Genomic DNA, 14,079 nt, shown 5'->3' on the forward strand with positions numbered 1-14,079 from the left:
TTTTGACAAACAGGCTACTTTTTAATCTTTGTGATTAAATAGCTCGCTGTGATTTTATCAGTACACTCCAGTTACTCCAGTGATTTAGGGGAGGGATGTTGCAATAAATAGTTGCTATTCACATAGATAATTGTTGTCTGAGTTTTGTCTGTGAGAGCAGGGTGTGAGCAGCAGAGTTAGACTTTTGGGGTGTCCTGCTTCTTTCCCAATCATTACTTTTCCTTACAAACAATTCAAAATTACAGCTGTCTCTCTCTCCCTTCACAGGGTGGATAGGGGTATTTGCAGGAATGGGGGGAAGTCAAGGGGAAAAATGTGAATTAGAAGCAAAAAAACTTGTTTTGATGAATTGGAAGAGCTGCAAAAAGATTCCATTGAGCACATGGATTGATAATATGGACAGACTAGCTACATACAAATGAATTGCATGTTGACGCAAATTAAGAATGGATAAATATGAAGAAATCTGGAAGGAATATTTAAGCGATAAGGCATACAGTGGTGGGACGTAGGGGGAGGAGAGGTGGGGAAATATTGTTAAAAAGGTGTAGTCATAGGTATATCAGTATTCCAATCTGAATTGTCAAATTGTGTTAGTAGTGTTATTATGGTTTTTGTTGTATGTGTCTTGTGCGGTTGTTGTTTGGTATTGAAAAAATGATTAAATAATTTTATTTTATTTTTTAAAAAAGTGACTTTTCCCGTTTTTATAACACAGGAAAATCATCTAACAGGCCCTGGATCAATTTGTCTGAAGTTTTTCAGGTTTCTTACAGGTTTCTCATCTCCTCAGTTTTTCCTACTGATTGCTTCCTCCCAAAAACCCCTACAATAACCCAAAGGAGAGGATCATTATTTGCTTAACCCACTTGGCAGGGGATCCTGTGCCTACAAAGTGTGGGGGAGTTATAGCCATTTTTTGATACCCCACTGCAGGGAAAGGAGAATGCAGATCTAGGTTACATGCAGAGAAGCTCAGAGCACCTGTTGAAATGGAGAGAACACGGAGCAACTAAAAAACAGTTCAGAATTTTTTTTAATGTACACATAACAGAGAGAAGGTGAATCTTGGGACCTGCGCACACTCCTGGCCAGAACTGTGTGCAATAATTAAAGTGTGGCCGCACCACAAAATTGTACAAAGGGATTATGATTTGGCAGTTTTATTTTTGATCCCTTTCCTAATGATCCCTGAAATGGAATTCACATTTTTTCACAGCTGCTATGCACTGGATCAATGCTTTCATTACGCTATCCACTATGACCCCAAACTCTCTTTCCCGGTCATTCTTTCTTTCTGTGATCATTCCTCTTTCCCCGTCCTTCCCTGCTACAGATTTGAAACAATAAATAAATAAATAAATAAATAAATAAATAAATAAGGGATGCCTGCAATTTGACTAGTTTACTAGATAATGCATGTTTGACTCAGAAGTAGGGGTGGGTGAGAATTTTGATTCAGTTCACCTTTAAAGGTGAACCTACCTAATCTGTGGGACGTGGGTGGCACTGTGGGTTAAACCACAGAGCCTAGGACTTGCTGATCAGAAGGTTGACAGTTCGAATCCCCAAAATGGGGTGAGCACCCATTGCTCGGTCCCTGCTCCTGCCAACCTAGCAGTTTGAAAGCACATCAAAGTGCAAGTAGATAAATAGGTACCACTCTGGCAGGAAGGTAAACAGGGTTTCCGTGTGCTGCTCTGGTTTGCCAGAAGTGGCTTAGTCATGCTGGCCACATGACCCGGAAGCTGTACGCCGGCTCCCTCGGCCAATAAAGCGAGATGAGCCCCGCAACCCCAGAGTTGGCCTCGACTGGACCTAATGGTCAGGGGTCCCTTTACCTTTACCTAATCTGCATTTTTCCAAAACAATATGCAAAGCGAGGACAGTCAAACCGCACAGAGGTGTACCACAACTGAGACTGTCCTATCTCACAAGGGATAATGAAATCCCTGAAATTATGTTACTGAAAGCTGGAAGCTGAAAAACTGGAAGCTGAAAAATGGAAGAAAGCATGTAAGGAAGAGCTAGATGCACTTCACAAGAACAAAAGTTGGCAGTTAACCAGTCTCTGTTAGGTAGGAGAATCAGAGGATAAAAATGGATCTTTGCCATCCTTCAAAATTCCCGCTTCTCCAATTTTTGCTGCGCAGTTTTCCAACCAAGTAGTATGTACAAAAATGCATATACTGGGGGGAAGTGTGCGAATGCTTTCAAAGCATTTCCCTCTAATAAGATGCTTTTTTTGTATGGAAAACAACATACAGAATGCATTTTATGAGGGGAATGCTTTTTGGGGGGGGTGTATATTAGCCATAATTTGCACTCAGTGCAGATTAATTTTCATTATGATTCTTTTGTTTATTTAAAAAATGACAAACCTGTGCAGAAATGTGGAAAAAAGAACTTCAGATTGGAAAAATAAGCAACTGGGTGGATTCAAAGTTGTCAGATTCACCCATTCCTACTCAGAAGTAAGGCCCAATCTGCACTCCATTATCATCCCACTTAAAACACTCATAGAATCCTGGAAACTATAGCATGTTAAGAGTGCTGAGAGTTATGAGGAAACCCATTCCCCACCCCAGAACTACAGTTCCCAGATATCCCTGGGAAGCGATTTGATTGTTCAGCTGCTCTGGGAATTCCAGCTCTGTGAGGGGAATAGGATCCTCCTAACCACTCTGAGGGGACGCAGGTGGCGCTGTGGGTTAAACCACAGAGCCTAGGACTTGCCGATCAGATGGTCGGTGGTTCGAATCCCCATGACCAGGTGAGCTCCCGTTGCTCGGTCCCAGCTCCTGCCAACCTAGCAGTTCGAAAGCACGTCAAGTGCAAGTAGATAAATAGGTACCGCTCCGGCGGGAAGGTAAATGGCATTTCTGTGCGCTGCTCTGGTTCGCCAGAAGCGGCTTAGTCATGCTGGCCACATGACCCAGAAGCTGTATGCCGGCTCCCTTGGCCAATAAAGCGAGATGAGCGCCACAATCCCAGAGTCGGTCACGACTGGACCTAATGGTCAGGGGTCCCTTTAACTTTAACTACTCTGAGCACCCTTAGCAAACTACAGTTTCCAGGTTTCTTTGGGGAAAGCCATGGCTCTCTAATGTGATATGATACTGCACTGTGTGCAATGGGCCTTACTCCTAGCTATGAGGAACAGCTGTGGCTCAGTGGTAGAGCCACAAAAAGTCCTCAGCTTCCCCATTCCTGGTTTCAACAGCACTGTATTTGATTGTTCTGACTCCTTATAAAGAAGCTTTCTATGTTCCTCTGTGCCCTTAGAGATTCAGCTGTGGGCAGGCAAAGACCAGTTCTTACCACTTCAACTACCCCCAAGACTTTCATAAGGGAAAGGCTATTGTCTTCTTTCTTCAGCCTACTCTGTTTGCTAGCCGCTCAGTCAAAGATTGCCCACCTAGCCAATGGGAGTTCATTGCCAAGACTGTCCTCGGAACTTAAACAAATACATCTGTATTGTGTACCACAATCTGCTGTCTCGCTAATGTGTTGGAACATTCTGATGATGTTTTAATGGCTCTTTAATTCTGTGTTGTATTAAGGAAAGAACCACAGCAGATTATACTTAATGCTAATGTGTTTATCCACAGGCTCCCCACATATTAATTGCTTGGAGAACAAATATTAAAAACTCACTTAAAATATATGTAAGCAGTTTGCAATTCCACGAGGTCCTACAGGCTTCCTGCTTATTCATATCTGGCGGGGAACAGGACTGTTATAGAGGCTGTGCAAATTAAGCACAGTATTGCTAGCATAGAAAATATTGCACGCCTTTCCTAGAACTGTGTTTTTCACACACGGTAGTTCCATTGGTCCCAAGGTCATTTTGGACAAACTTTTGCTATGGTGCTAGTAGGCTTAGGCCAGGCATAGGCAAACTTCAGCCCTCCAGATGTTTGGGACTACAATTCCCATCATCCTTAGCTAACGGGACCACTGGTCAGGGATGATGGGAATTGTAGTCCCAAAACATCTGGAGGGTCGGAGTTTGCCTATGCCTGGCTTAGGCTAAGGAACCTGGTAACAAGGACCGAGCATTTTTACTATTTGCAGCAGAGAGAGAATAACTTGTAGAGGAATGAAATAGCTGGGTTGATCCTTGCTGATCTATATCTCCGCCCTTGGCATGGTGGGAAGCAGGTACTGCAGCTTACCAGTCCAGCTGGATTTGGTGATGTAGGCAGGGGAGTAGCGTTGAGGTGCGCATGGGGGGCTGTGGCCCCAGGTGCAAAATCTGAGGAGGCACGAACCAGCCCCCCCTGCAGAGATCCCCGTTGTGCCCTGCCTGGCTCCAGCAGCAAAGGCTGGGTGAGTGTGCTCCACTCACACCTGGTGAGTACACTCTGCACCCGCCCCAGGCACCCACAAATGGTACTACACCACTGGATGTGGGGAGCCCTGGTGGTCTTCTGTTACCACTGTCACAGGTTTGACTCCCCAGTCTGAGCCACATTACTTAGAGCAGCTGCTGTTTAGACTTCCAAAGTCTGACCACTGCTACCTTTTGGAACAGGACCACCTACTTCTCTTGGGCTATGACATCAGCCTCTGGATTTTTGTACCAGCTGCCAGCTTTTCTACTCGATCTCTTTCATGGACCTTCTGTTTTCGCCTTCCGTTCCTTTAATTCACTTTTCTAAGTTGCTCTTAAGAACGTAAGAGGGGCCTGCTGGATCAGGCCAACGTCCCATCTAGCATAGCAGACTTCCTCAACCTCAGCCCTCCAGATGTTTTGAGACTACAATTCCCATCATCCCTGACCACTGGTCCTGCTAGCTAGGGATCATGGGAGTTGTAGGCCAAAAACATCTGGAGGGCCAAGGTTGAGGAAGCCTGTAGTATAGCACCCCGTTTTCACGGTGGTCAACCTATAGCAGGCATAGGCAAACTCCACCCCTCCAGGTGTTTGGGACTACAATTCCCATCATCCCTGACCACTGGTCCTGCTAGCTAGGGATCAGGGAGTTGTAGGCCAAAAACATCTGGAGGGCCAAGGTTGAGGAAGCCTGTAGTATAGCATCCCATTTTCATGGTGGTCAACCTATAGCAGTCATAGGCAAACTCCACCCCTCCAGATGTTTGGGACTACAATTCCCATCATCCCTGACCACTGGTCCTGCTAGCTAGGGATCAGGGAGTTGTAGGCCAAAAGCATCTGGAGGACTGGAGGTATGACGTGTATGTGTCTTTTAATGAGCTAAATCAAGTGGAAGATTGTGAGTCATGGGGAGATTGTATGAATTCAATAGTGCTTACTTTATCTTTCTGTTGCTATTTTGTTAATGTTGATAATATTATTTTATAGATAATAAATGCTGTATTGATTTGTTAATCATATAATATGACTTTTCCTTTAATTGTGATGCTTAGCTTATTGTTTTTAATTGTTGTTTTGTTAACAGTGCTTTATAGATGGTTATGGTTTCGCTAATGATTTAGACATTTAGATTAGGTAAATGGCATGTGGTGGTGGTAAAGGATTAGCCCCACCCTAGGGATGCTGCCCTGGTCAAATTCAGATTATTTCTAGCTTCTTTTAGGTTTCAAAACTGACAGCATTGGGAGGTCCTGTCATGGGTTTTCTACATCTGTTTTGGCCCTAAGATGGACACCATGGAGACATAATGCAGATATTGCTGAACTACAACTCCCATCAACCCCTGCTTTCCGGGCCTAATAGGAGTTGTAGCTCAGCAACTTCCGAAGGACCAAAGGTTCCCCACTCCTGGCGTAATGTAAATATCCTCGCTCTGTAATTTCTCCTCATCCTGTCCAAATAATGAGACCCCTCCCTTACTTTAATGTGTATGTGTGAGGTATAAAATTCTGTGTGCCAAAATCAATTGTCTTGTATTGGCTATATGAAAATGATTGACATCTCCTTTATATTTCAAAACAAACACTTTTTCTAGGCAGCCTCGCCAGGGCTTTTCATCCCTCTGGACCATCATGTCCCTTAATCCTCTGTTAGTTATGGATGAGGGGTACAATATTTCTTCAAAAGAGTCAGATATCATCTTAGCATTCCCTCTTCCCTTTGGGAGGGACTGTTTAGATTTCATGTTCTTTAATGTGCTGGGAAATCTCTTGTCTGGGCTAAACAAGTATTTGTTTCTTCAGAATGAAATAATTTCATTCCCCAGGGGATCCTCTAAGTCCCCCTAGGCCTTTAAAGGAATGAAAGAAGAACCATTTCCAAAGATCCCACCCACTGCTTAATCTGGTCCAAGTGTTTGCTGTGGAATGAGAAAGGCCTGCTTGATTGGGGAAGGAAGGAATCCTTCAATCACACTCTATAATAGAAGGGGCTTAGTGGTCTATAACATCATTAATACACAGTTGCTTACCTAAAACCTCTGTTTTCCACTGGCAGGCGCGACAGCTGATAATTCCCTCAGTTTGGAACTGTCTTTATGTTTTGAAACAGAGGTGGGGAACCTTTTTCAGCCTAAGGGCACATTCCATTCTGGCAAACCTTCTGAGGGCCACAGATATTTTCAGATCACCCCTTCGGGCCAGGGGCAAAAGTGGATGGAGCAATGAATGTAAATTTTATCTTCATATCATATGTTGGTTCATACCCCTCAACTGTCCCTGGAAAACTGGGGCAGCCTGTTTTGTCACACGAGAGCACGGCAGGCATTTGGGGCACTGTGATCTCATACAATCTCACACTGTAATCTCGCCTGGAAAAAAGCCCTTTTTTGTTGCTGTGATCATGTACCGGTCATGTGACTCGCCCGAGAGTGCATCGCGGAAAACACACATCCTGGTTTTTGACGTGCGCATGTTGGTAAAAAGGTAAAGGGACCCCTGCCCATTAGGTCCAGTCGTGGCCGACTCTGGGGTTGCAGCACTCATCTCGCTTTATTGGCCGAGGGAGCCGGCGTACAGCTTCCGGGTCATGTGGCCAGCATGACTAAGCCGCTTCTGGCGAACCAGAGCAGCGCATGGGAACGCCGTTTACCTTCCCGCCGGAGCGGTACCTATTTATCTACTTGCACTTTGATGTGCTTTCGAACTGCTAGGTTGGCAGGAGCTGGGACCAAGCAACGGCTGCTCACCCCATCATGGGGATTCGAACCGCCGACCTTCTGATCGGCAAGTCCTAGGCTCTGTGGTTTAACCCACAGCGCCACCCACATCCTTTCGTGCATGTTGGAGGGTAAGCTAATTTCAACACACAGCTCCCTGCATCCAAGAAAGAAAGAGTTCAAGGAGACATTCCAGCCAGGCAAAAACTGTGGGTCAATAAGGGGTGTAGCCCCACTGCGCCCCTCAGCCTCATGTCTCCCACCCTTGTTCTTTAAAATCATCAACGCACAGCTGTTTACGGAGTGCTTGTGTTTTTTTATTGGTGATCAGCAATATTCCCTGTGCTCAGTTCTGAACTGACTCAATAATTATGAACTTTCTCATTAAGCTTTAGAGTCGGCCCCACTCGCCCGCCGCATTCGTATTGTTGGCATATGCACGTAGATCACTCCATATGCCATATTGCTCCCTGGGAGCTGTGGCTTCCAGGAACGCCCCGGGATGGAGAGTTATATGGAAATTCCACCGTTCATCCCTTCCCAAAGCAAATCTGTATGGGAATGGGAGACAGCTTTAAGAATGGGGACAGGGCAGCGCCCACATAAAAAGTTTGCCAGGGACAATTGAGAGAACTGACCCCAATGAAGAAGTTACTGCTTAGTCAGGTGGTCTGGGCACCTGTGTCTTTGAACAGGGAGTGTGATTGTTCAACCCATCCATGTAGTGTGGGGGGGTGTATGTGGTTCTTCCCCCCCACAAATGCATTTTTTAAAAAAAAAAAAATTAAAGTATGTTTTAAAAATTATTGATGGTTCCTATCTGCCCCCCCCCACTGTGATGCTGTGATAGCATAAAATAATGTTGTTTTTTAAAAAATAGTGCCCCCACAATTGTGCCTGCGGGGGGGGGGGAAGCATTTATTTGTTTATTTAAAAAATGCTTGCTGCTGTGACGATGAAAGGTATTCTGCAAGACACTATTGCAAACTAGATGCTAGCCCAGGGGTCAGCAACCTTTTTCAGCCATGGGCTGATCCACCGTCCCTTAGACCTTGTGGTGGGCTGTGCTACATTTTGAAAAAAAAAAATGAACAAATTCCTATGCCCCACAAATAACCCAGCGATGCATTTTAAATAAAAGCACATATAAAAACACCAGGCAGGCCCCACAAATAACCCAGAGATGCATTTTAAATAAAAGGACACATTCTACTCATGTAAAATACACGCTGATTCCTGGACCGTCCGCTGGCTGGATTGAGAAGGCGATTGGGCCACATCCGGCCCAAGGGCCTTAGGTTGCCTACCCCTGAGCTAGACCGATCCAGGAGGAACAATACTCAACCCCCCGGTTGCTGAGAAGTCAGATTTCATGTTTTCAAGTTCAACAGTCACTAAAGTACTGAGCTTTATTTCAGGATTGGGGAGGAATTCAATTTTGTTGGCATCTTAATGAGAAAAATGCCAGTTTTGCACTTATTGGACCAATATGGAAAATGAGACAAAGCTACCCTTCAAAATTCATGCTTCTCCAAAATTTGGGACCCCTTTCTCCAACCAAACAATGTGTGCAAAAGTGCATTTATTAAAGGAAAGTGTGCATATAAATGTATCTACTAGTGAAAACAGCATACAATAATGAATTGTGTGTGGTGTGGGAGTGATTACCAAAAAGGGCATGTATGTTGGTCAAAACTGCATAGCAAGAAAATTGGATAAATCCATGCTGAAATATTGGTATTTTCATGAATATTTCAATAATAATAATAGTCATAACTCATGTTACGGCCACTTCAGGTTACGTGTTTTCAGGTTGCAGAGTGCGGGAAACCCGGAAGTACCGGAATGGGTTACTTCTGGGTTTCGCTGTTCGCGCATGCGCAGAAGCGCCAAATTGCACCTGCGCAGACGTGTCAATTCAGGATGCGAACACTGCGGGTTGCGGACGTGCCTCCGTCATGGATTATGTCCGCAACCCAAGGTTCCACTTTAATAATAATAATAATAATAATAATAATAATAATAATAGCACATTCCTGTAGAAATGAACTGAACTGAACTGAAAACTGGAAAAAAAAAATAGAAGCTGATAGATTCACCTATCCCTACAACTGTAAAGTTCTACTTCAGCTGCCAGTCCTGTCAGCTTCTGTATGTGGAATCCCTAGTTGTAATGACTAACTCCTTAGTAAAAAGGATATGGTGTGGTCTGGAAGCTTGTACACAAATCTTCAGATAAATGGACGGATAAAAGAACCCAAACCACCTTCTGTTCACTTGTCTTTGGGAGACGTGTTATCCTGAGTGTCATCACAATACTCCAGACTTTCTTCATTTTAGTATCATGTCACTGACTCCCTTTGAGGTTTGAAGAACATTGTTGTTAGCTTCACAAGTCTGCTGTTGCAATTGCTGCTATATGCTTGGCATTTTTAGATATATTCTTTCCAAGGTGTATAAACAGGACACAAGGTTCACCCATGGATGGATGGATGTGACCTTCGAAATGTTTTGATCATTTTATATAAGTTGGTTTGTCTAAACGTTCTGCCTGCATAAAAATAAATAAATAAATAAAAACGAAAACTTAGAATCCACAGAGCACTTTTAGAGGGTTCAAAATCCCTAATCTCCATGAGTTTTCTAATCCTTTTGTAAAGTTACTGTTATCCTCATTTTACAAATCAGGGTGTTAAGGCAGGGTGGGAGCAGAAGTAGCAATGCCAGCTCAGGATCACCACCGTGCAATGTGGACGGGACTTTCATAACGCAGCTGAACTTTGCACATTTAGTTAGAGGTCAGTTGCACTGAACTCAGTGGGGTGGACGTCTGATGGAAAAGGTTCAGGATCCTTGAGAGAAACATGGTTGGAGAATGCATCTGTTGGTTCATACCTGTCTGAAGCCTCAGAGTCTTTATCCTCTTTCATTTGAACTAGGACAAAAGAACTCTGTTCCTTTAAGATGTTCGAAGATCTCCTCCCGGTTTTTCATCTGTCTCATATTAGATTAAAGAGACTGGTGCTTATTCCCCCCACCAGACGAGAAAGTAGGAAAAGTCAACTTCTGACTGACTTAATTCTCAAGCCCTTAGGTTCTCTTCCACAAGTAAAATCATATCATGTTTCAAACCCTGCAGTGCAAACTATTTACATGAGAAATTGCCACTCCGGCGGCAAATGGGTTGCAAACCTTCAATCATAGGAACCATATGAAATCAAGATTTGCTTGTTCTGCATGTGGGCCTTGATTTTAAATGCCTTGGAATTCTGAATAAGAAAGACATTTCTCTCTTTTTAACCCAGGGTGCAAATCAGTAGTAACTTCAGTGGAGACAATGAAACTACTTTGGGGTTACACTAGGGTGCAACACAGAGAGGATCATTTCGCTTCCATTGTGTGATTCAGAGGCTATCCAAATAGGCTGAGCTAAGGGGTGCTGAATGTGTCAAGTACAGTTCAGCCATTGTTTTGAATGTCTTAAGAATAATGCTGGTGACCAGGGTGGTTCATTAGAGAGAGAGAACTCCAAGAAGAAAAGAACATAGGAAGAGCGTGGTGGATTGGACAATGGCCCATCTAGACCTGCACTTTCAGTTCCCAAACTGGCCAACCAGATACCCACAAACAGAACTTGAGCTCAACAACATTCTCCCCTCCTGCAGTTTCTGCCAACTGGTATTCAGAAGCATGCTGCCTCCAACTGTGGTCTTTTGGCACTGCCCACTGGCATTAGGATGGGCACTCTGTACATGCTCCAATAAAAACCCCACTGTGTTTAATAGGACTTATTCTCAGTTAAAAGTGTTTAGCCTAAATTAGAGTGGATATTGCTAAATACAAAAGAAATTATTGGGCAGGTTGCACCGAAAGAAAGCTGGGCTATTCTCCCTTTGGAAGTACAAATGCATGGATAGTTTCTGGCTGTCTCTAGCACTAATCAGAATGCATAGTCGCCTTGTAAGGCAAAGAAAAGGATTCTAGTCCTTATGATAACATAGTCAGACATTCATTTTAGGTGGTGCCCTTACAGATGAAATTTCCCAGAAGGTTTTTTTTCTGAGAAAAATTATTCCGGCTGTTATTCAATGTTACTCCTATTCAGAGTAGAGACATCAAAATTAATGGACCTAAATTACTAATGTCTGAAATGAATCTGTGCATAATAATTTGGAACTGTTGTGAGCCTTCCTCCAGCCAGCTGAAAATGGTGTGCCTTGTCTTTTAGGAAGCAGAGATCTTGAACACTGCCATTCTCACTGGGAAGACTGTTGCTGTCCCTGTCAAGGTGGTCTCAGTGGAGGATGATGGAACCGTCACTGACCTTCTAGAATCTGTGGAGTGCAGGTCCTCTGATGAAGACGTGATTAAGGTAGGGCTTTATGTTATGGCATTACAAATGAATCCACACACATTTCTAGCACACAACAACTGCTTCTTTCCCTAGGGATTTAAGAAGGCATCGTTTTCCATTCCACCCTGTATTGGTCAAATGTCCTCTGTGGCAAAATTGCATAACTTGCATAATTTTAGTTATGGAAATTACTTAAGTTTCATTGTTATTACCTTATTTCTCCCCATTCGTTTCAATGCAGAACACAATTCAATTTGTGTGTGTGTGTGTGTGTGTGTAATCAATTATGTATCATTTGTGGACCGAATGCAATGACTGGCAGGTGACCTCCTTTGAGGAGTGGCTGTCGCAGGGGCACAGCAAAGTCTGCCTGTTGCCTCCCGTGCAACGCTTGCAAGGAGGTTGGGTGCACAATCCCTGCCTTGCCTTGCCCCGGGCACTGCCAATCCACGCTACGGCACTGCATTCTCATGTGCATCTTTCTCTGTCCTCCATTCAGTCAACTAATAAATGTGTGTAAGGACAGATTCCAACCATTCAAAAACACTCAAGGGGGGCCAGTAAGTGTGTTTGGTTGGAGTGTTGCCTGAGGAGAGTTCTGGGGGGCCACATTTAGCCCCTGGGCCTAAGGTTCTTCACTGTTGCTCAGCCCAACACGTTATCTCCCTCTCTGATCCACCATCTCCAGCAGTCACTCTTTTCCACTCACTCCCTGTCACTCAGCCCATCATTCCCTTCCACTATCCAACTGTCCGTCACTCTTCCATTACCTGTCATAAATCTCTCTCTCCCCCGCTCCCTTTTCTCCCCTGCTTCAAAAATAGCACTTGTTCCCCAGTAAAGGTGTTTAGCACCGGGGCAGCAGAAGCCCATTATATTTACAATAAAGGAATTTCTGACTAAGTATCAGGAAAAACTTTCTGACCGGAAGAGCTGTACGACAGTGGAATGGTCTTCCTCATTGGAGGTTTATAAGCAGAGGTTAGATGGCCATCTGTCATGTATGATCTTGTTGAAATTCCTGCATTGCAGAAGATTAGACCAGTCAACACTCAGGGTCCCTTCCACCTGCAGTTCTGATATTCTATATTTCTGTAGACACAATTGTCCTATGGTTTAAGGGAGCTCAGATCGTTATTGCTGCTGCTTATATTTGTTTGATGTTATTTTACAAAAGATCCGAAAGCAACTTTAAAACATTAGAATAGATTCTATTATTATTATTATTATTATTAATATTATTAATATTATTATTAATAGTATAATTATAATATTATTAATATTATAATATAATATTAATATAATATTATTAATATTATTAATATTATTATTATTATACTTTAAAATATTAAAGTAAAGAATAGCTTCATAACATAACACACAATAAAACATAAGAACAATGAGAGGATTCATCCACCAACAAGTCTCTTCTTCTGCTCTTAACATCAGTAGAGCACCATGTTGACTTCAATGTGAAGGACTGCCTCCTTCCCTACAGATCCTCTTGGGCAGGCATAGGCAAACCTGGCCCTCCAGATGTTTTGGGACTACAACTCCCATCATCCCTAGCTAACAGGACCATTGGTCAGGGATGATGGGAGCTGTGGTCCCAAAACATCTGGAGGGCCAGGTTTGCCTATGCCTGCTCTTGGGTGTTGAGATCAACAGAATGGGCCCTCTTGGTAGTTCTGCCACCCTCAGAAAGTCAGGGTGGTGGCAGCCCAGGAGAGGGCCTTCTCTGTGGCAGCCCCTTAGTTATGGAACTCCCTGACCACAGGGATGTGCCTGGCACCTCCATTATACAGTTTTTGGCCTTTGACACCTGAGATGCATATTTTTAGGACTCATTCTATTTTTGTGATATTTAGTTGTTTTAAACTGTCTCTAATTTTGTATTTTAAATGGCTGCGACTGATCTTGGGACCTTAGGGTGCAGGGCAGGGAAATAACAACAGCAGCAGCAGTTGCTGCTGCTTTAAACCTCAGGTAATTTGGTGTCTCAGAGAACTCCATGATAGGTCACCTGAGCTTCTTCGAGCAAAGGTGGGACCCAAATACAATAAATTTGACTGAAAGGCAATGGACAGGAAATTTTTGAATGTTATGCTTGGTGCCAGCCAAGCTGAAGCAGTTTGGTTGTGGTGGTAACCATGGGAACAGATGGAGCTGCTTTATACCGGGTCAAACTGTTGATTCGTCTAGCCCCGGGTTGTCTACTGTGACTGACAGCAGGCAGCTCTCCAAAGACTAAGAAAGAGAAGGGTCTTTCCCTGTGATCCTTTGGGACTCAGCCTGATGCATTTTGCATGCAAATCAGGTGCTGTGCCATTGAGATCAGGGCTGTTAAGCATATGTGGTGCCAGAGTGCAAAGATACGCCTGGTGCCGTCCTCCCCCCCCAGTTGCCTAGTCCCAGGCATGCAGGAGGGCGGAGCCAGCCAGCCGGACGCCTCAGCATCTCGCTGGCTTTGTTGCCCCCAAACTCGCAGTGCAGAGCCTCCCATAGTAGAAGAGCCCGCTGTGGTGCTCCAGCTGACGGGGGGGCTCTTCCCTGGACTCAACTCTCGGGCCCCGGACTCTCAGCCTGGCGCCCCTGAGAGCCTGGCGCCTGGGTGCCCCACACCCCTAGAGCCTATGGGTAAGACGGCCCTGGTTGAGATCTTACCCC

The 14,079-nt window shown here is 44.2% G+C and overlaps 1 protein-coding gene across 2 annotated transcripts in view; it reads left to right on the top strand.

Annotated features, from left to right (window-relative positions):
- The window catches only part of LOC308465278 (transmembrane protein 132D-like), a 451,746-nt gene that overhangs the window by 390,571 nt on the left and 47,096 nt on the right, over window positions 1-14,079 (top strand). For both annotated transcript variants that reach the window (XM_080985080.1, XM_080985081.1), the window contains one exon: window positions 11,287-11,430. In XM_080985080.1, coding sequence (XP_080841206.1) covers window positions 11,287-11,430 — 144 coding nt within the window. The remainder of the gene's footprint in view (window positions 1-11,286; window positions 11,431-14,079) is intronic.

This window comes from Podarcis pityusensis, assembly GCF_964106645.2.
Source record: "Podarcis pityusensis genome assembly, chromosome: 16".
In the NCBI taxonomy this organism is placed as follows: Eukaryota; Metazoa; Chordata; class Lepidosauria; order Squamata; family Lacertidae; genus Podarcis; species Podarcis pityusensis.